Here is a 21,088-nt window from a genome sequence, read left to right on the forward strand (position 1 = left end):
CCCTCACCCAGGAGCAGCTGCCAGTCACTCACACGGCCAGGCAGAAGGTCTGCAGTCGGAGCCCCATGGCTGTCATTCTTTCCCGGGGGCGACTCCACTTCTCTCTGCGGGAGGCCACCACCACACCTTCTGCAGGGATTAGCTGCTGCTGACCAGAGCCCAGGGGGTGCTGGGCCAGTTCAGACTCCTGACTACCCCAAGACACCCCCAAGGGCTGGCATCGCCCCATTTCACAGACCAGCAGGCTGAGCACGGTGACCTCCCTGGGTCACTGGCATTGGGCCAGCTGGGGCCATGTCACCTGGACACACAGGGTATGCCTGGGAACACAGCTGGGGCATCGGCTCTGCAGGGGACCCAGGGGGGCAAGGGGTGGCTATGGATGGACAGGGCTGTCATACCAGTGGCTGTGGGTTGTACAGGCTCTGTGCTCTCCCTCCGCCTCTTTCTGAAACGCAGGCTGATACGCTTTATGTCTCGGGGCTTGAGCTCCACAGGAGGCTCTGGGGGTCCATCCCCTGCTTCTGCCTGGATGTGGTCCTGGGTGAGGGCCCGGGCCACCACTGGCTCGCCCTGGGGCCCTGTGCCTTCCTCAGTCTGGGGTTCCAGTGGTGCCTGTTCCTCCTCAGTCCCTTTCTTCTCACTTCCACGGTCATGCTCCTTGGAGACCGGGTCCTCCTCGTGATCCCAGAGACCATAGCACTGCAGAAGGAGGGAGGGAGCTGAAGAGGCTGGCATGGTACACCGGGCAGTGCTCAGGCCAGGCTCACCCTGGAACCCACGACCTCCAGCCTTGCCTCTTGGAGCCAGGCAGCCAGTGGGTGAGGTGTGAACTGGGAGTTTCCTGCCTGCTGGCTGCCGGCCCAGGGGACTCACCAGCAGCTGGGAGCGGTGGAAGAAGAGGGCCATGAGCTGCACCAGGTCATACTTTATGTAGCTGTCTGTCTTTTCCACACCCAGGATGCGTGGTGGGAAGTACGGCTTGTTCTCGTAGCGCCGGAGCACTGCATGTGTGTTCCAGGGGAAGAAGCCAAACTGGAACAGGTACTTAGTGACCACAGACACCTGTGGGGGAAGAAACTCAGCACAGGGGGGGCCAGGCCCCGATCCCTCCCGCTCCAGCCGTGGCCTACCTCGGTGAAGATGATGGCCGTCATCCAGAAGCGCTTGCTGGGCCTGGGGATAGACAGCATGGCCCACAGGAAGACGAGCACAGGCAGCACCAGGGATGTGGCTGAGGCAGTGATCATGTGGTTGAGGATGATGATGAAGTAGCAGAGCAGTTCTGAGTGGGCAGCCACACACTGGTATGCGGCCTGCAGCAGCCGCAGTACCCGGCCCTGCCCTGCTTCAAACAGCTCGGCCTCCTCCAGCTCCTGGATGCGGAGGTGCCTGCGGGGAGCCATGGCCAGGCCCCTTTCACCACCAGGCCTGGCTCCAAGGTGGTGCCACCCCTTCCCGCTGGGTGTGGCCCTGAGGCTGGTGCCTGTGGCCCACCCACCACCTGGCCCTCACCCCTGACCTGCTGAGGAGCAGCTCGCTGGCTGTGCGCATCCGGGTAGGAGTGCCAGCAGGAAGCTCCCGAGAGCCGTGTAGGGAAGCCCCAGGCTCAGTGGCCACCTCCTCGCTGCTGCTGCTGCGGGTGTGGTAGCCGGTGCTCAGGGGGCTGCCAGTGTCCTCTGTCACAGTGCTCAGCGGCTCCTCAGCCCCCAGCCCACTAGGGGAGGCAAGGCTGGTCACAGAAGCAGCCTGTGCTCTGCTCTCCAGGCTCTTGGGCTGGAGGGGTGTCAAGATACCTGGCGGAGCAGGCCATGTACCTCCCGGCTGCCTCCTGAGCCCTGCCAGCCCACACCTACCTTGATGCTGTACTTGGTGCATCTCGGACCCCCAAGGGGACTGCGGGGGCAGCCTCGGCTTCACCAGTGTAGAGCTGGTCCAGCAAGCTCCGGTGCACCTCTCTGCCCTGAAGGGCACCAAGGGGGCTCAGGGCAGCAGGTTCCCAATTGGGGGGAGGGTCCCTGGGGACACGGGGGGTGGGTTGCACACTCACCTCAACCAGCGCCTGTGTGTACAGGTAGCGCTCAGCGCGCAGCACGTCACTCATGGCGCGGTGGTGCCGTGTGAAGGTGTGCAGCCAGTCTGTCAGCCCATCTACCAGCGCTTGGCCCAGCACCCATAGAAACTGCACAGTGCTCAGCACTCGCTGCATCACATGGCTGCGGCCTGCAGGGCAGGCAGGAGGCGGGATGCTGTAGAGGCTACCAGTGGGAGGCCCCCCCACGCCCCTAACCTCCAGGCTCTGGGGCACACGCACCAGCCACCACCTCATCTGGGCCATCCGCTGGCTCTGCCTCCTGTCCCGGGCCGCCTCCTGGGCACAGGGGTGCTGGTCAGCCCTGCGCCCTGCACCCCGTGTGCCCCACCCCGCCCCCACCCCACATGCAGCCAGACTCACCCGTGGGCAACTGCCCTGTCTGGTCCTGCCTTGCCTGCTCCTCCCGCTGCTGCCTCAGCACTGTCTGCGCATTGGTCACCCATGCCTGGTACGCCATCTGTGGGCCAGGTCCTTGGATTAATGCCCTGCCTCCCTGGACAGCAGTTCCTATTCAGCCCACCTGTGAGGTCCAAGGAGGTGCCTGGGATCAGGCCACCACTGGGGACCTTCTGCTGGCTCCCTGCTCCAGAGCAGGAAACAGGTCCCATGGGACCATGGCGGGAAGGCAGGACACACAGCCAGCCTGCGCACGGTTGTCACTGAGAACTGAGGACCCAGAGACAGCCAGGAGGCTCCCGGCCCCTTTTTGCAGCAAACATGCATGACCCTTCCCCTAGGCCAGGCTGCTGGCAGTCACTCAGACCTGGATGGTCAGCATGTTGACCTTGGGAGGGACTGGACAGAGGGGCATGTAGCTGCCTATGACCTGCACCTCCTACAGCCCATCTGACTGGAGACTCTGTGGGTTTGAAAGGACCTGGACGGGCTGGCCAGAGGATCTCTCCTCCCCACAGTTGGTTGTGTAGGCCCAGGTGCCCATGGACAGTGGAAGGCAGGCAAGGGACCCTCCCACCTCACCTGAAAGGCACTCTGTGCTGACGGCCTGGGGTCCTCGGGCAGGGCCTCCTCCTCCTCCTCACTATCCGACTCAAATAGGAAGTAGTCCCCAGAGTGGATGACTGCAGGCAGGGTGGGGCTGAAGGCCATCCTCCCCCAGGGGCCTCCACAACCCAGAGGCAGAGGCCCACGTGCCCCCCTCCCCCCTAGGGATAGCCACAGGGGCTGGAGGCAGAGAGCAGCCTGTGCAGGCTGGGGTCAGCCGGCAGGAGAGACCAGAGCAGTGACATGAGACCAGGCAGGACAAGAGGCACACAAGGGCCAGGCTGGGGATCAGCGCTAGACAGACTTCTGAGAGTCCAAACGGGAGGAGAGAACAGAGCCTGCTGTGGGGACCTGGTTAATTGAGGCTCAGCCCCTTATTACTGCAGGGCTGGGGTGAGAGCCCATCAAGCAGGGAGCACAGCCAGAGATGGGGAAAGGCCAGAAGAGCACAGCCAGAGGTGGACACATGGCGGGATCCCTTGCTCAGAAGGCAGACAGAAGTCAAGAAAGGAGAGGCCTGGGCACAGAAGCCCCGAGAGGGTGGTCATAGCAGGCCAGGCTGGGGTGGTACCTGTGGCGTGGTCCAGCCAGGGCCGCCACCACTGTCTCCGTGGCGGGGAGGAGCCCCCTGGACTGCCAGGCCCTGTGGAGGGGCAGGGCGGACATGAGCCAGCAGAGAGGTATGGAGAGGGCGAGGGCAGCCCCCGATGGGGACCACCTGTGTGCTGATGGAGGGGCCTCCTGGTGCTGTGGGGAGGAGAGGACAGGCCACAAGTGCAGACAGACAGTGGCAGGCTGGCCACATGGCCTGCAGGGACACAGTGACCACAAGGCGCAGGACAGGTAGGTGGAAGGCCTGTGGAACAGCACGTGGCATGGACAGGAGCAGAGTCCAGCGGGCACAGACACACCAGGTCACCAGAGCCCTTCCAGCCCCGCCTGCTCACCTGGCTCCTGGGTGGGGTCTGGGGTGTCCTGGGGTCGGCTGCGGCCCGCTCGGCTCTGCCTGTGCTTCTCCTGCTTGGCGCGGATGCGCTCCATCCTGGGGGGTGGCGGTGAGGGGGTGGCTCTGAGCACCGAGTAATCAGGAGAGCTCAGGGTACCCCCCGCCCCAGATGGCACCTACTGCCTTTTCAGCTGGGCCAGGGACTTCTCCTCGGCCTTACGGTGGAGATCGATGCTTTTGAAGTTGGCAGCATTGTACAGCGCGAAGCCCCTGCAGGGAGGCAGCGTCACTCTGGGGACACTTAGCTCCAGCTCCATGGCTCCCCACACCTCTGGGCTCAGCCTCAAATCAATACCCGCCCTTGCCATGTGCTGGGCTCAGGAGAAGACCCCTCCTGCCGCCTCTGGTCTCGTGGAGGGTGAAACCATGCAAATACAGGGGTGTCCGCAGTTGGCAGCCAGTCCCCAGGGAATAGGAGCCCAAGGAGGGCGAGAGGAGGCCGTCCAGCGGCCACGCACCCACAGGCCGGAGTCGGGGCAAAAGTGAGCTGAACTGCCAGCCAGCGGCAGAGCTTCAGGGCCCGAGGAGGTCCCCTGAGTGACATGCAGTGATGGAACAGTGACACGTGACCCAGGGGGTGTGAGGCCCAGGGCTGACCTGGAGGCCTGCAAGGCGGTGGCCTGGAGCTCGGCGCTGACATGCAGGAAGTAGCGGCTGAGGAAGACGCGCCGCTGCAGCAGTAGGAACAGGAAGCAGATGCTGTCCCAGAGCACACCGGCCTCTTCCACGGGCAGTAGGCAATCCCGGTCCCTGCTCAGCATCTCCTTGGCTGCAGGATGGATGCCGGCACAGGTCAGGCTCAGGGGACAGGGCCCCAGAAGCAGTGAGTGTCCCCGAGCCCAGCCCATAGCGCACCCCCGGCCCACTCACGGTCATAGTAGCCTTTGACGGTGCACACGAGGCTGAAAAGCTGGATAACCCAGCAGAAGTTGCTCTGCATTTGCTCCACAAAAACGCAGGACAGGAGCTGGGGCAGGAAGAAGATCAGCCTGGGCCCAGCGGGGTGGGCAGTGGGGGGCAGGGGGTGAGGCTGGGGTGCCGGGCTCACCGAGAGCATGTTCTTAGAGATGATGACGGTGATGTTGTAGAGAATGAGGCAGTCCCACAGCACGAGGCGGGTGCGTGTGTGCTTCTGCAATAGGCTGGTGCCGAAGAGCAGCAGATAGAAACAGGCCAACAGGTAGCCCAGCCCGAAGACGCTGACGCGGGTGGCTCCCGTGACAAACACCACTACCAGCACCAGCCAGAAGAGGTAGCGGAAGACAGCCACCTTCAGCATGTCGAGGTAGGACCTGCCAGACGGGGCATTACTGCCAGGGCCGGGCCACCCCACTCCCTCCGGGTGGCACCCATGGATCAAGCCCCTACTGCCAGGGCAGCGTCCAGCCCTTGTCCTGGCCACCGGCCTGTCCCCGGCTTGCCTGTCTGGCACACAGAGGAGCCGCTGATGCAGCCCTGGTGAGCCCCAGCCCTGAGAACGCTCTGCAGCCTGGCCACGCCCGGACCCACCTGCAGTAGATGAAGTTGGGCACGGCGTTGGGCTCACCCAATGGCAGCTCCAGGTGGTCAGTGTTGACGCCGGCCATGTGCTGCCATTCCTCCGTGCGCTCAGCCGAGAACACCTGCCACTGCTGGGAGGCGCAGAGCAGGAGCAGGAAGTCACCTGCAGACACAGAGGAGACCACTGGCCACACGGGGCACAACGCACAGCAGGGCAAGGCGGGAGAGAAGCACTACTGTGTGTCTGTGGGGGCTAGCCATGTGAGTTATGTGAGGTCTACACGTGAGCAGACACTGGGGGACATGCCTGTCTTTGGGGATGTTTTACATGGACATCTGTGTGTACATGTCTCACCACACCATGTACACATCACTAGGCATACCTGCACCCACCCCCACCCCACCCCTGCATGCATACCTGTGTCCATGCAAGGGTCCCTACAGGTGTCCACCCCTGTGCACACACTAGCGGGCAGAGGCAGGTCTGTATGGCTGTCTCAGGGGAGGCCCCTGGAGGACTGGGCACCATCATGGGACAAAGCCTCTCTGGGGAACCACAGGGTGTGCTAGCCAGCGAGGCCTAGACAACGTGCCCCTACCTGTGCAAACCCTCCATGCCCTCTGGTGAGGTTGGAAGGGGGTGCATGGGGCGCCCAGCCACAGACACTCACTGATGAGGTTGGTGGAATTGGGGGTTCTGAAGAAGTCGGGCAGGTACAGCCACTTGATGAGTGCTGAGTTCATGGGGATGGCCTGGCTCCAGCGCCACGGGTAGTCTGTGGGTGCAGAGTATGCATTAGGACTGCAGCTGTGCTGTCCCCACCTGCAGGCCTGCAGCCTCCAGGTCTATACGCCTCATTCTTGCATGAACGTGATCGTTCACAGGGCCTCTGAAACACTGCATCTCTTGCTTGGACTCTTGGGAGCACTCAGGGCTGAGATTCTAGCACCTTCCTCAGGCATCAACGGGCCCAGGCCCCAGGGGAGGAATGGGTGGGCAGGCCTGCCGGGGGTGGACACAGCACAGAGGGCCCCAAATGAGGCTCCATTATGTGCCTACCAAAACAGCCAAGACAAGATACAGAGAAAGACAAGACAGTGGTGAGAACGCAGAAAAATCAGGTCCCACATCCATCGCCAGTAGGAATGTAAAATGGGACCATGTGCGTGAATCCTCAAAAAAGTGAGAACTACAGCCACACACAACCCCATTCCCGGATGCTCCCAACGATGTCCCTCCAGAAAGCGCCACACCTCCCAGGGCCCAGAGAGGACACTCGTCAACAGGGAAAGAGCACCAAGTGCCAAGGGATACGGCAGCCCCTGGGCATCCTGGGGACAACTGTAGTTCCGTGACGTCAGGGACAGACGACTGTGGCTGCCCGGGCCAAGGGGGCCGCAGGCTCCAAAGAGCCTGCACAACACCAAGCTGGGAAGCTCCACACGCTCATCAGAACCTGGAGAATGAATGTGTCCTGGACACTGGGGACCCAGGATGGGCCCAGACTGCAGGTTGACCTGGACGGCCTGCATGTGACAGACTTTCTCACTGAGGGGAGGGGCGAGCCAACCCAAGCAACCTCGAAAAATGATTCTGCCTAAAGATAGGCACCCAGGGCAGCAAGCAACCCAGGCCCAGATCTTGCTTCTACCCTCTAGCATGCCGGGAAAGGAAGGACGCCTGGGCAGCACAAAGGGGGAGGCTGTAGTGAGGGTGTGCTCAAGGGCAGGGAGCGTGTGCCCAGACAGCAGCAGGCCTGGAGTGGAACCTGAAGCAGAAGCACCCAGAGTCCACACAGATACAAATAAGCATGTGGACACATCAGCGGGGCAGAGGGCAGTGCTTCCGGTCAGATCGTGCCCACCAGGACACCTAAGAGAACCCAGAAACCACCAGCAGGAAACCAAGGGAATGATCCCCACACACAGGACCCTCAGGAGGTTGGAATCAGCCTGAGGGGTCCAGGAGGAACAGCATAGCCTCAGGGAGACACCTCAGCTATCCCTGTACCCAGTGACAGAGAGCAGCCCTGAGTAGGCAGGGCCAGACACTTCACGCCTGCGGCCTTCTCGCCTGAAGAGTGTCATCCCCTGGTCTAACACCAGACTGCACTCCTCGAGGTCACAGCCCATGGCTCCTCAAAAGTTGCAAGGTTCTAAAAGGCCCACAGTGGAGCTGACCCAATGCGGAGGAGCAAGCCGGCAGCAAGGCCCCGGCAAGAGGCCGCATCACAGGCCAACATCAGGGGAGCTGGGCAGAGGGCATCTGGGAAGATTCTACTCTTGTAATTCTGTGAGTCTACATGAAAAGTTAAAAATGAGCAAACCACACGCAGGCATGAAGGATGGATGCAAGGACAGAGTCTCGAACATGTCTGGCTCAAGATCTGGGCTCAACATTCAGGAAAAGGCAGAGCCAGAAATGGTCCTATCAGCAGTTGCTACGTAGGGCAGGGATCGGATCTGGGGTGCGAACACTCCCCTCTGACTCACCCACGGCCTCACAGGTGAAGCCTCGGTGGGCCAGACTCTCAGACATGCGGATGGAACAACACCGCGGCGGTGGAACACGCCGAGGGGGAGGGGCCCACCCATCTGACAACAGACCCGCCAACTAAGTTCACCACCAACACAGAACGTCCATCTGTCTGAGGAGCCCTGCCAGAGGCCCACTCAGGAGTCAGTGGAGGCAGACACCACACACATGGATGGCATGCTGAGCACAGCTCCTCCATGGGGGGACAGCTGGGGACACCGGAGGGCCAGACACACCCCTGCACTCCCCAGTTGTGGGCCACGCCAAGTATACTGTACAGCCATGTGCTGCACCTGCTGAAGTAGCAATAGCCTCGGCAGACCCACATCTAGGGCTTTCTACAAACCCACAAGCCCAAGCCAGAGGGGACAAGAGCAGAGCACAGCCAGGAGCAGAGAGCCCCCGGGGGCACCCCCAGAGGACAAGGCCAGGTCTCAGAATCGTGCAGGATGGACTGCGGCATGTGGCCCAGCCCTAGGCACCCACCCTCGGGGGTGCTGGCCTTGGAGCCTCTCACATGGCCCCTGACAAGGGCATGGCTGCTCCTGGCACTCTACCTCAACTTTTCTGATTGTTTCAAGATTTTCAAAATAGAGTATCTTCTACAAAAATGAACGAATGCAAAGGAATGAGAGGGGAGCCAGCACCCATCCCCCTCCCACCGGCCAGGGATGCTGCAGCTGCAGGGCCTATGGAGAGGAGCCCAGGACACACTCGGGTCGGGCTGGGGCTACAGAATCCTCATGTGCTTGCCCACGGCCACAGCCCGGCACACCCCACTCCGTCGGTGCCTGCCGCCGCTCACCGATGCACAGGGCCGGGGGGATGCCCAGGCACAGCAGGTACTGGTACAGCAAGAACAGGGACAGGAAGAGACAGTAGTTGGGCCAGAGGCGGGCGATGGCTGCACGGCGCCGCCGTGTGAGGATGGCCACCAGCCAGCAGCCGTGCAGGATGACCATGAAGTTCATGCGCTGCCCAATCACGTTCACGGCCATCAGGAAGCATATCTGGAGGCAGCAGAGGACGGGGAAGCACAGTGAGCTGCTGGCATGGACCTCTGGGCCCTGCTTCTGGGCAAGCTGGCTCAGAAAGCCACGAGCATGCGGGCAGGTTCAGAGCAGAGTGGGGGCAGCAGCCCAGGCTCACGCCAGCCCCCACTATCCTCTCAGAGGCACGGACAGGCGGGATGGGGGTCCACCATATAGGAGAGCCATAGCTCAGAGGAGTCCCAAGTGCAGGGGAGACTCCAACCCCGTCTCTAGCCAGGGTCCCAGCCACCCCCATTCCTGTCTCTCTCAGGGCCTGCCAACTAAGCCCAGGAGGTGCCTAGTGTCCCCCCACTGCCCTGGTGCCCCCCTTGCCCTAGTGCCGGGCCTTTGCTGCACATTGTGGATGTGCACCCAAGGCCCCGCAGAAGGTGACATGGACCCCCCAGTCCTGCCCAGGGAAGGGGCGACGGCTGACGCAGAGCCTCACCTCTAGCCCAAATTTGTAGAAAAAGAAGTTGACAAAGTACTTGAGGCAGCTGAGCAGGTCCTGGTCCAGCCGCTGGCGGGTGCCGTCGGCACAGACGGCCTGGGCGGGCAGTGGGGCCAGCTGGTGCTGCCGACGGTGGTGCTCCTGACGCCGGTAGACGATGGCCTCGAACACCAGCAGCAACAGGACCTGCAGGTGGTTCTGAGGGGGCAGGCACTGTCATGCTCTGCCAGCCTCACCCACCCCGGCCCCGCAACCCCATGGCCCTCACTCACCTGGATGTAGCCTAGGTTTGGGAAGCCCTTCCGCACCCCAAACCAGTTGGCAGGGTCAACGGGCCCACGGTATAGCAAGGACTGCTTGATCTCCATCTTCTGCAGGTTGGTGCTGTTGGGGAGGGGCTGGGGAAGGGGAGAGTCAGCACCTGTTCCCACAGGGCAGGGCGAGGGGGGCAGACACCAATCCGGAGAACCGGGGAGCTAGACATTGACCCCAGGGACCAGGGGGCTGGACACCAGCCTGAGGGACTGCCCACCCCCCACCAGGGACACGTGTGGCCATCAGCCTTGGACCCAACCTTAATGGGGAGGGGACGAGGTGGCCACAGGCAGGGACTTGGGGGGCGAAGACAGGGGGGTCTCCCTGCGTCTGTCTCCAGAGCCATCACCATGGACCCAAGGTGTGGCAGGCAGGGCGAGGCCCCACATGGCCGTACCTCGGTGCAGTTGCTGGAGTACTCGTGCGGGCTTACGACCTTGAGCTGGTACAGCATCTTGCACACGATGATGATGCAGGTCCACACAGTGGACAGGCAGGAGGCCATGGGCCGGAAGCGGGGGTAGGGCAGCGCAAAGGCCCACAGCACAACCAGCAGCAGGTTCATCACGGACACCTGGGGGTGGTGGGCAGGCTGGGGCAGGCGCAATATCACCTCCCAGGGACCCCACCGCCCCAGTACCCGCCTCTGAGCAGCCCTGCAGCACACGAGGGAGGTCTATCCTGTCCTCACCTCCTTCAGGGCCACCCACACAGTGTACAGGGCCACCAGCTTGAGGACGTGCAACTCTAGGAGGCGCCGCAGCAGCACCTGCACGCGGGTGAGGACATCCGAGAAGCCGGAAGCCAGGTCCAGCAGCCGTTCCGCCACCAGGCCCCACTTGTTGGCTGTGGCCAAGGGGGGGTTTGTGAGGAAGAGGAGACCAGGACCCCCAGGGCCTGGGGTTCACAGTGGTCGGGGCAGAGGGACCCCACACCTGCCCATCTGACTCACCTTCTGTGACCTGCATGGCCTGGTGGCGGCAGGTGGTGCTCAGCCCGTCCTCCTCCTCCTGCAGCAGCGGGGTCCCACTGACCACATCCTGCCTACGGTGGGCCCCAAGGCATCACTTTCTACCCCAGCTCCTGGGGTGGGCTCCATGGCCCCCTCCCATTCCAGCCAACTCCAGGTCGGGTGTAGCCCAGCTGCCGCTCTGTCCCCAAACCCCAGGAGGCTGAGCCCATGGTGTCTGAAGGGGGCAGCTGAAGCCTCTGCTCTGCCCTGGTCCTTCCATCCAAACCCACTGGCCTCCGTCCCTCCCTTCTCTGCTAGGGTGCCCTGCACTGGTGCAGAGAAGGGGCACTGTGCAGGCACCCCGGCACCCTGTAGGCCTAGACTGAGTGAAGGGGCCAGCTGCGGGGGGGGGACACACCTGTGGGCCCACCGTGGGGGGCAGGCACCAGGCGGGGGCACGTGCTCCAGGTCTGTGAGCTGCATGAACGGCCGGTGGAAATAGTGCAGCTGCAGGATGCAGGCCAGCAGGAAGAAGCCCGGGATCAGGATGCTGGAGAAAAGCTCCGACACGCTGAACTGCTCCAGGCCCAGGTCCCCCAGCCTGGCATGGGGGGCAGCCGTCAGACCAGCAGGCCATGGTGCGCACCCCATACCACCCCCACACCTGCCTGCCCACCCATGACTCACTGTTCATCAGTGAGGCCCGTCAGGTTGCGCCAGTACATGGGGAAGTCCTGGAACTGGAAAGTGTAGACGGCGATGAGCACCAGCATGGTATAGGCCACCACCAGCCACCAGAACACCTTGAGCAGCTTCCTCCACAGGCTGTAGTAGACCTGCCGGGACAGCACACATGAGGCCCAGCCCGGGGCGGCACCAGCAGCCCCCCATCATCCCCCGGCTCCGTCACCCCCGGGCCCTGGTACCTGGAAGAGGGTGAGGCAGAGCAGGAAAAGGAGCATGTACACGATCTTGTAGACGACGAGGCGGCCGGCGAAGCTGACCACAATGAACATGCCGGCACACACGTAGATCCAGTACTTGGCGTACAGGCCTGTGACCAGCTCCCCCAGGCTCTGCAGCAGCGTCCGTGCCCGTGTTGGCTCTGTGGGTCAAGTCAGAGAGGCAGCGGAGACATGGCTTTGGGGCCAAGCAGGAGGGCGTTGTCCCCTGCCTGCCCCGGCCCTTACCTGTGTCAGCCACAGTGACCTCTGTCAGGGCAGCAGGTACCTTCCCCTTCTTCAGCAGCTTCTCCTTGATGAACCGGCGCAGCAGCAGCCAGAAGGTCAGGGTGTAGAGCAACTGGGACAGGGTAGGGGTGGCATCACCAGGAGCTGGGCAGCCCAGCCCTCCAAGATACGGGCCCAGTGGGTGGCCCCTGGCACCAGCCTCTGCACAGGGCCGGGGCAACCCTGCCACACACATATATGTGCACACACACAGCTCACATGGTGAGATGCAGCCCTGCCAACACCCCAGCATGACAGGCAGTGGCAACGATGGCCAGATACAGTGACACTCTGGTGGACACCAGCTTCCACAGAGACACAAAGATCCACGGAGATGCAGGGCCAGCCTGAGACACTAGTGGGACCCAGGTCAGGGACTCAGGGACAGTGCCCCTGGTGACACAAGGTTATCATTCACTCAACACACACACATGCAGCCACTGCTCTGGACTGGCTGGCTGGTGCCCCATGGTGACAGCCAGTCATGGCCCTGCCCTCCTAGAGATCCCATTCCACTCAGGAGTTGGATAGTGAACACGTGGCACCATCATGCCCTGGCACACACTCACCAGCACCCTGGGGGAAGGGGGGACACTCACCATGGCGCCAAGGTCCAGGCAAGGGTAGCGGGTATGCTCCAGCCCCAGCTGACGCAGGCTGACGGGGCCCAGGGTGGTAGGCAGCTCGGGACGCAGGTCCATGGCCCACACATAGCGCAGGCCACACAGAGCCAGCCCGTAGAGCAGGATGAAGGGTGAGCAGAGCATGGCCATCTGGTGGCGGCTGCGCACCGTCCAGATGAGGCAGGCCCAGAGCAGCAGCACGAAGGTCAGCCAACTATGGTAGGTGATGCTCCATACCTGGACAGCAAGGGCTGGTGGGCAGGGCTGCACGGCAAACCTGGCCCTACACCTGGCCCTGCACCCACCCTGCTCCCCCCACCTGCCCAGGGACACAGAGCAAACACTCCTCCTGGGACCTCCTGGGACTGGAATGCTGTGGCACAGGATGCATGCTCACATAGGCACCCACCCACTACATATATGCAAACACACACACACACACACACACACACACACACACACACAGTGCAGCAGTGAACCAGCCACGGCCTCACTCGGTCCAGCAAGACACAGCTCCCTTTCTGGCAATAAGCCACCAGGCTCTGCGAAACATGGGCCTCCATCTGCTCCCAGAATGTCCTGTGGGAGCTCGTAGGAAGGGCCCTCACTGAAAGGGCCTGCCCAGGCTGGCTGCTCCTTACCATCATGGCAATGAGGGCACACACGTAGCTCTGGTCCATAATGAGATGACCCAGACTGTGGAGGGGAGATGTCTCTTGAGGCTCAGCCAGCCTGGGGTGCACTGGAGGGTGGGGGACAGAGGTTACCAGGGAGCCAGACCCTAGTTGGGGTCATCAACAGTCTGGAGCTCTTCACCCACACCAAACTTTGCCCTAAAATTGGGATAGTGACCAGTGGGGTGGGTGAAGGGCATGTCAGCAGACAGCTCGCACTAGACACTAAAGGCAGAAAATATTGTTCACCCTGGCAGGTCCTGGTCTCACTCAACACCTTGGTTTCCAGGGATCCCTGGGTGGCGCAGCGGTTTAGCGCCTGCCTTTGGCCCAGGGCGCGATCCTGGAGACCCAGGATCGAATCCCACGTCGGGCTCCCGGTGCATGGAGCCTGCTTCTCCCTCTGCCTGTGTCTCTGCCTCTCTCTCTCTCTCTGTGACTATCATAAATAAATAAAAATTAAAAAAAATATATATATATATTAAAAAAAAAACAAACACCTTGGTTTCCAAGACCGTGAGGGGATAGGTGGAACAAGATGGCCCTGAACCCTTCCAGGCTCTGTGCACAGACCAGTCCCCAGGGAGCCAGCGACATCATCTCCTGCTTCATGCAAAATGGAAATTGAGCCTTAAGGGAAAGATGAAAGTGCCGAGAAAAATGCCCCGCTCTCCCTGTGGGGCCACTGTGGACACACATCTACCCTAAAGACAGCTGGCAGCCCTGGGCCATGGGGTCAGCCCAAGGGGGAGCCGTCCAGTCTTCTGGGAACTGGGAGGCCAAGGAGGAGGGGGTGGGAGACCCAGAGCCTCCAGCCAGGTCTCAGGTGGGCAGCTTGATCCCATGGCCAATCCCAAGACAGCACAGCTGGAGCAGTTGGCAGGGCAACACCACACCATGGCCACCAGGGGGCAGCACCAGCACGCCTGCAGAAGGTGGTGTCCCTGGGCTCCAGGGCACAGGGCACTCACCTGGACGCTGCCGGACGGGGCTGTGGCCAGTCAGGTCATGCACCGTACAGCTGTCGGTCTCCCAGTCAGACCCCACGGTTGTGGGCAGCATGTGCTGCAGAGGCAAGCCAAGACCTCGTGAGCCCAGCCACTGGGCAGGGACGCTCCAGCACCACAGCTCAGTCCCCATCTCACCTGGGCAGCCCCCTCCTCCTTGGTGGCTGCAGCTCTGGCCTGGTCCTGGAGCCACTGGTCCACCTGGGTCAGCTCTACCTCCTGGTCCTCGTCGTTCCTGGCCACTTCCTTCCTCTGCAGAGACCAGAGCTGAGCTCAGCTCCCACCCCAACAAGGTGTCTGGAGGCGGAAGGCCAGCAGAGGGCACTGCCCTGGATGCCCACCTGGTCCAACGGCTGGCGAGTGCGGAGCTTCAGGAGTGAGGTCACTGTGTAGTAGAGAAGCAGCAAGATGCCGGGGCTCACGTAGATGGGCCAGTCGTGGCTGGTACTGAAGACCAGCACGTTGGGGCTGGAGCAGTTGCCGTGGGTCACCAAGGCCTTGAGACCAAACACCCTGCCCAAAGAAGGAGAGCCACTGACCACTGGCCAGGGAGAAGCCAGGACCAGGTAGCCAGGCCCAGCAAGGGGAAGGGGCAGCGCCCATGCAGGTGAGCCTCACCTGGCCCAGATGCCAGCAGGAGGGAGCACGGTCTGGGCAAAGGGCGTCTGGTAGCAGTAGATGCAGAGGAGATGGCCGGCACTGAAGCAGCCCACTGTGACGCAGAGTGTGCTGAAGCCCAGGAGGCTGATGGGAAAGTGGCATGCCCACCAGGTGCAGGTGGCCAGGAAGACTAGGAAGTAGACGCTGGAGAAGGCAGAGGGGTGGGCGATGCCTGTGGACCAGGCAGAGGCAGCAGGTCACACTGGGCTGGGCCAGGTGACCACGGTCTCAGTGGCCAGTGGGGAGCTCAGCAGGCTGCTGGGACCTTTCCTACGTGGTGGTCGGTGCTGGGGTCCCTGTTCCTTGCCCAAGCATACCTGCCAATGCGAGCAGCACAATAGCCAGGGTCCTTCCCGCGGCCACCAACAGCCAGTGGGCTGTGATCTGGAACCGGGTGGCCAACCGTGACCTCCGCGTGGGGGCCTGCACGGGGGCTCCTTGAAGCCCCACAGGGGAGCCGGTGTCCACTTCCCCATCATCATCGTCCTGCCAAGGTCACGAGGAGGGGCAAAGGTCAGGTCCATGGCCCTCAGGCCGCTCAGGGAGGGAGGGCTTAGCTGCTGGCTGATGTGGACCGTGCCACTCTGTGTCCCCAGAGGTCTGCCACCAACTACCCTCAAGTTCATGTCCCACAGGCCTACCTGGAGGCCGCCTGCCCCAACCCCAAGATATGCTCCTGCCAGGCCCCACTACCCATGATGACAAGCCCAGCAGGCTGGCCTCACACTATTCCAGAGCTCCACCAATGCCTCCTCTTTATCTCCCTCCCTAGACCAGGGCCCAAGGACAGGCTGGGCCCCACAGATTCCTGGACACACCCTGGAAGCCCGTGGCTCTGAGAGCCCAGAATACACATTTTTAGGAAAAAGCGCAGGCATACGCGGCATCCCTGCACTTGACGGTTTATGGAACACCTTTACATCCACGGTCCTTGGCCCGGGGCTAAAGTGGCACTCTCCTCTTACACAGAAGATCGGGGTGCAGGGGGGACCCCAAGTCCACCCAGGGTCACCCTGCTCCCTCTGCTGCCTGTGGGGCACCTGGATGGGGCAATAGGCAGGTGGCCTGCCCAGCCTCACGAAGTCAGAGCCTCCCTCCCTGGCCCTAATTCAAGATTTCCCAGGACAAAGTTGTTTCTCAGGTGCCCAGCACCCCAACCTCCGTGTTCCTGCCTGTAAAACAGGCACCATGCCCATGCCCTTCCCAGAGGGTGGCACTTGGCGTCCAGGCTAAGAGCACAGGAGCCAGATGGCCTGCTCACATCTCAGCTGTGCAGCCCTGGGCAAGTCCCCTAACCTCTGTTTCCCCTCTGTCACACGGGGTAGGGACCAGACAGATCCTGCCCTCACAGGCCACAGAAAGGAGTCCTAGAGCAGAGTGGGCAAGGAGGGAAAGAGGGGGTAGGCCAGCCAGGGCGTGGGGGAAACATTCACTGGAAGGCACAGCAGCCAGGCCTGAGCTCACCCCCACCCACAGCTGGCCGTGGCCCTGGGAAAGCGTCTGGGCGCCTGTGGAAAGTCAGTGTCCAAGGGAAGAGCAGAGACAGCTGCTAAGTGGGAAGACAGGTGCTGGGGGCTGCCAGCGGCATCCAGCCAGCCAGTCCCAGCTCCAGCCCCAGCTCAGCGGGTCCCTCGGGTCCCCACAGGGGCCTCGGCAGGAGCTTCTTCTGTCCTTCCCCCCACTCCACGGCCTGCTAGACCCCTCAGAGCTCGCCGTGCATGTGTGTGATGTGACCAGGACGTGTGTGCCCAACAGCGCATACCCTGTCCCACTGGCTGGCATCGTGTGTCCATGAAAGAAGTTCTGGGCTTTAAAATGTGCGCCTGTGAAGTCCCGCCCACCCGCCCTGCCTCTCGCCCTGGGGTCATCCACACCAGCCACCCCTGGTCAGCACAACAGTGCAGGCTCTCATTTGCCACTAAGGACAGTGAGACGAAGGTCATGACCTATCCGAGTCGCAGGGCAGACCAGAGTCCAGCCTCCAGTGCCACCCTGTGCTGTGAGGCTGACGGGCAGCATGGAGAAGCCAGCCCTCTCCTGTCCTACCCCAGATTTCAGGATCAAGTCCAGCCCCTTCCCGGCAGAGCCATTCTGGGAAGCCCTGGCTCCGCTAACAAGGAAAGCAGAGCAGCCCTGACTCCCTGGTATCCATACGCCCGAGGGCAGGCAGCAGGGTGGTCCCAGCCCTGGCTCAACTCCCCCAGGTGCCTGGAAAAGCAACTTGAGCTCAAGGCTCCCATCTCCCCCTCTGAAAGTGGGGTGTCAGCCTTGCCCTGTGGGATGGGGACGGGGACAGGTAGAGAGCAGGCTGGAGGGTGGACCCTGGTAGCCAGCAGGTTATCCTTGTGCACGGGCACGGCTGACTCCCTACCACCCTGTGGCCTTGAAGATCTCCTCCAGGAGCAGGTTCTGATGGCGCACGCACGTCTTGGGGCCCCCACAGGCCTCCGAGATACAGCGCTGCTAAGGACCAGGTCTTACAGGCACACACACTACCCTGCTCGGGGTGGCTCTGCATCCGCTTCTCTCACCTCTGATGTCTAATGACCAGCACCTACTGACAGAGCTGGGGCAGAGCTCAGAATCACCCCTCCCACCAGCACACACATGCCCCGCCTGCCTGTGGCCCTCACCAGCTCCTGGGCACGCTGGCTCCGTGGGGCTTCCTGTGTAAGGCGCCCGCAGAGGCCGAGGCACACAGCGCAGACCACCAGGACACCAAGGTCGGGGGCCACCAGCCGGACAGCAGTGGGGATGTCCTTCAGGTCCAGCCTGTGAACGGCAGGAAGGGGCTTTGGTTGGTCCAGGGCAAGCTCCATGAGGCGCACTTACAGAACGAGGGGACCCCGGGTGCCATTAGTGGGGAGATGGGGAGTGTGCTCACCTTGTGACCCCAATGTGCCGAGAGAGGGTCTCCCAGGGGCCACCTGTGGAGAGAGGCAGAGGGATCGGGTCAGGCCGCAAGCACCCAACAACCCTACTCCCTGCCCCCAAGAGGACCTTGGGAGCCCCATGGTCACAGAACATGGCTGGTCTCGGGGATGCTTGCAGAATGCTGCCTTTACTCCCAGGGAAACCAAGGCCCAGCCAGGGTGAGTCAGGAGGACTGGCCCACACGTTCCACCTGGCACAAGGACTTGCGACCAGGAGCCGAGGCCAGCCACTCATCAGGGCCCGGCCTGGGGGTTGGTGGGGGCTGACTTCTTTCCGTGCCTCAGTTTCTAAACTAGTATGGACACAACCACCATAGAACAAAAACAGGGACCCAAGCAGGCTGGGGGAATAGTGCCAGTCAGAACCTAGGCTGTGTAGGGACTGGGCGCCCAGGGCTCCCTCATCTGGACTCCTAGGGTGCTGATGTCAATCCTGTGGGCACCAGCTCACACTGTCCGTAGCACTGTCCAAAGCACTGTCCGTAGAATGAAGGGCACAGGGCAGCGGAGTGCACAGGGCATGGAAGGCCACCGGTGTCCCAGCCACCCAAATGCTGGATTCTGGGGTGGGGAACTAGCGCTGTGCCATGCCCGGCCTGACCCTGGGCCCGAGCATCACCTGCATGTCATCTAGGCCATGTGGGCTGAACACACACTGTGGATGGGCCCTTGGGCCCATATTAGGCAAAGCCTAGGTGAGGCAGGGCCTTCCCTAGGGCTGCAGCATCCCCACCTCCCCTGGCTAGCTCAGGAAGGACACTAGCTCTCCCAGGCCCGTGGAAACTCACAGCTGGGCTCCAGAAGCTGGTACAGGTGGGGCACAGTGTGCAGGCATATCTGGAAGGTCAGGTGAGCTGCCAGGAAGATGAGGCTGAAAACCAGCAGGGCCCGGAGCAGGCGACCAGTGTGGCCTGTGAGCAGAGAGGGCAGGGGTGAGGCTGGCACAGGGCCCTTGTTTCACCCATCCTGGGGGATTCCCACCCAAGTCCCACCTATGCAGGGAGAAACTGAGTCAGGGGCCAGGCCCAGGGAACCCCAAGCACAGGCAGGACCCTGTGTCTTGCCCCTGGCAGGGAGGCTATGGCTGCAGGGAGGGGTCTGCATCTCACCTCTGCTCTGAGAGGGTAGGCAGCTTGCACTCCTTGCCAGCTGAGCCCCTCACCCCCCGTCTGAGCTGTGAATCCCGGCTTCCTCCCCTAGTGCCTTCCAGCAGGAGCCCCAGAGTCTTAGTGCAGCCCACAGACCTGCCACCAAGGACTCGAGGAGCAGCACAGCCTCTCCCGATGCCTGGGGCATGGGGTCAGAGGTGTCACGCTTTCTCCTGCTCGTGTGTGAGCACCCGCTGGGAAAGCTGCCCCAACTGGGATGGTGGGCCCAGACGGGGCATAGGGCGCCCAGGGGCAGCCCAGGCAGGACTTGGACAGCTTCACGGATGCTCATTGCTATGTCCGTCCCAGCCTTCGACCCTCGGAGGCAGGGGTAAGTGAAGGGAGAGCAGGGTGGGGCCAGTGGAGCACTGGAAGGACAGATGGAAAATGAACGGAACGTCTGGCCCTCAGCCTGGGCTGGGCCAATGCTGCTCGGAGCACCAGGCCAAGAGCAGGGAGTGGCCAAGGGCCTCCCATAGGGGGAGGAGCCAGGCTACCTGTGGGGACAGAGCCTCCAGGCCAGGAGCCTACAGAGCCCCCCTCAACTAGGCTGACTACCCTCTGCCCTGCTCACCTATGCAGCCCTGCCCCTGCAGACTCACCAGAGGCACCCCTGCCCACCCCCTCGCACTCACTCTGCTCTGGAGCCACAGACACCTGGGGTCAGCCTCAGAGTACTACTAAGTGCCAGCCACTAGGCTCCCCATACCTGTGGGTTAGGGGGAAGCGCCAGGCTCAAGACCCCTAGGCAGGGTTTGCCCCAGCTGGCTCACATCTGACTGTCTTCCTGTCCAGCACCTCTCAGGCATCACCTGGCAAAGTGTCAGACATCACGCCTTCCCCCACCAAGCTCACTTCTCAGGAGGCCTGACTATAGGCCGCCACCAAGCTAAAGGTGCTGGAGCACTGGCTTTGTGGCTTTAACTCCCTGCCAGGTGAGGGCTGGATGAATACCATTTGGGAGAGGCAGGGAGGCTCAAGGGGATCTGTGCGTGAGCAGCAGGGGCAGGAGGTCCGGCCTGACTCATCCTGCTGACCCCACTCACCAAAGCTGGGTGCTCTCCCCAGCACCACACCTGAGCTTAGGTGCCATCTCAGGGAGGCAGGCCAACACCCTGGAGAGTCACATGCATGGCAGGAACAGGCGGCCCAGAGGGCAGGGCTGTGGGAGGTCGGAGTGCAAGGCTGGAGCAGGCAGGGTAGGAGGCGCTGAGCGGGGGGCAGGTGCTGGGTGCGCTCTGTCCTTGGGACCTCGAGGCCTGTGCACACCTTGAAGTGTGGGTGCAGGCTTGCAGGAAGATGGGAAGTGGGCTGCCAGGCTGTGGACCTCAGGGGCAGAGGACCCGGCTGGCTCTTCCCAGAGTGCGTCTGCAGGAGCCACCTGACCCAGAGCGGGAATCCTGGGTTTGAGCCCCCCAAAACCGCTGGCAGTGCTCTCGGCAGGGACCCCTCCTCCCAGCCTCAGCTCATGGACCGCTACACTTCCAGCTCTGGGTCTCCCCACACTGCCCCTTCCCCATCTGCCCAGCCAGCGAGCAGCCTTCCTAGAAGGCCTGTCCCTGAAGGCCTGTCTGGGGCAGCCCACGCATGACACCTCAGTTGGCTGTTGGAAGACCCCATCCTCTTGACAGGGCCCTGGCTCCTGGGGTGCACATGGGGTTCCGGGAAGTGCTCTGAGAAGCCTGTAGTCCCACCAAGGCAGCTAAAGGCATGGGGTAGGCAGGGCAGGGCAGGGGGCACAGCACAAGCCTGAGCCATGGGCCCTCGGAAGGGGGCTCTGTCCACAGGCCTGTGATCGCAGGATGCCTATGTCTGGAGGATGACCACAGTCACACCTGGGGGGCTCACAGCCCCCCTCCAACACAACACGTATCCTTACAGTGCCCAGACACTGCGGAGAGAGCTAACCTGCTGACAGCACGGTGA

The 21,088-nt window shown here is 62.4% G+C and overlaps 1 protein-coding gene across 5 annotated transcripts in view; it reads right to left on the reverse strand.

Moving 5' to 3' along the window:
- The window catches only part of PIEZO1 (piezo type mechanosensitive ion channel component 1), a 54,977-nt gene that overhangs the window by 4,573 nt on the left and 29,316 nt on the right, over positions 1-21,088 (reverse strand). Inside the window, exons 3-41 of one of the 5 annotated variants that reach the window (XM_055307098.1) lie at positions 18,803-18,925; positions 17,966-18,008; positions 17,715-17,853; positions 15,399-15,567; positions 15,040-15,253; positions 14,763-14,934; positions 14,560-14,673; positions 14,386-14,479; positions 13,692-13,853; positions 13,382-13,482; positions 12,717-12,977; positions 12,079-12,190; positions 11,815-11,993; positions 11,576-11,724; positions 11,307-11,489; positions 10,889-10,980; positions 10,628-10,782; positions 10,334-10,510; positions 9,894-10,019; positions 9,619-9,819; positions 8,945-9,149; positions 6,275-6,379; positions 5,613-5,766; positions 5,152-5,395; positions 4,974-5,070; positions 4,701-4,872; positions 4,224-4,313; positions 4,045-4,139; positions 3,669-3,740; positions 3,074-3,174; positions 2,456-2,552; positions 2,315-2,371; positions 2,051-2,223; positions 1,857-1,963; positions 1,523-1,636; positions 1,134-1,392; positions 877-1,065; positions 402-702; positions 33-129 (exon numbers count right to left, since the gene is read on the reverse strand). In XM_055307098.1, coding sequence (XP_055163073.1) covers positions 33-129; positions 402-702; positions 877-1,065; positions 1,134-1,392; positions 1,523-1,636; positions 1,857-1,963; positions 2,051-2,223; positions 2,315-2,371; positions 2,456-2,552; positions 3,074-3,174; positions 3,669-3,740; positions 4,045-4,139; positions 4,224-4,313; positions 4,701-4,872; positions 4,974-5,070; positions 5,152-5,395; positions 5,613-5,766; positions 6,275-6,379; positions 8,945-9,149; positions 9,619-9,819; positions 9,894-10,019; positions 10,334-10,510; positions 10,628-10,782; positions 10,889-10,980; positions 11,307-11,489; positions 11,576-11,724; positions 11,815-11,993; positions 12,079-12,190; positions 12,717-12,977; positions 13,382-13,482; positions 13,692-13,853; positions 14,386-14,479; positions 14,560-14,673; positions 14,763-14,934; positions 15,040-15,253; positions 15,399-15,567; positions 17,715-17,853; positions 17,966-18,008; positions 18,803-18,925 — 5,695 coding nt within the window. Of the gene's footprint in view, positions 1-32; positions 130-401; positions 703-876; positions 1,066-1,133; positions 1,393-1,522; positions 1,718-1,856; positions 1,964-2,050; positions 2,224-2,314; positions 2,372-2,455; positions 2,553-3,073; positions 3,175-3,668; positions 3,741-4,044; positions 4,140-4,223; positions 4,314-4,700; positions 4,873-4,973; positions 5,071-5,151; positions 5,396-5,612; positions 5,767-6,274; positions 6,380-8,944; positions 9,150-9,618; positions 9,820-9,893; positions 10,020-10,333; positions 10,511-10,627; positions 10,783-10,888; positions 10,981-11,306; positions 11,490-11,575; positions 11,725-11,814; positions 11,994-12,078; positions 12,191-12,716; positions 12,978-13,381; positions 13,483-13,691; positions 13,854-14,385; positions 14,480-14,559; positions 14,674-14,762; positions 14,935-15,039; positions 15,254-15,398; positions 15,568-17,714; positions 17,854-17,965; positions 18,009-18,802; positions 18,926-21,088 lie in introns of all 5 variants that reach the window. The other 4 variants (XM_055307096.1, XM_055307095.1, XM_055307099.1 and 1 more) reach the window with 4 other exon arrangements.

Source organism: Nyctereutes procyonoides, unplaced genomic scaffold, assembly GCF_905146905.1.
Source record: "Nyctereutes procyonoides isolate TBG_1078 unplaced genomic scaffold, NYPRO_anot_genome, whole genome shotgun sequence".
Lineage (NCBI taxonomy): Eukaryota > Metazoa > Chordata > Mammalia > Carnivora > Canidae > Nyctereutes > Nyctereutes procyonoides.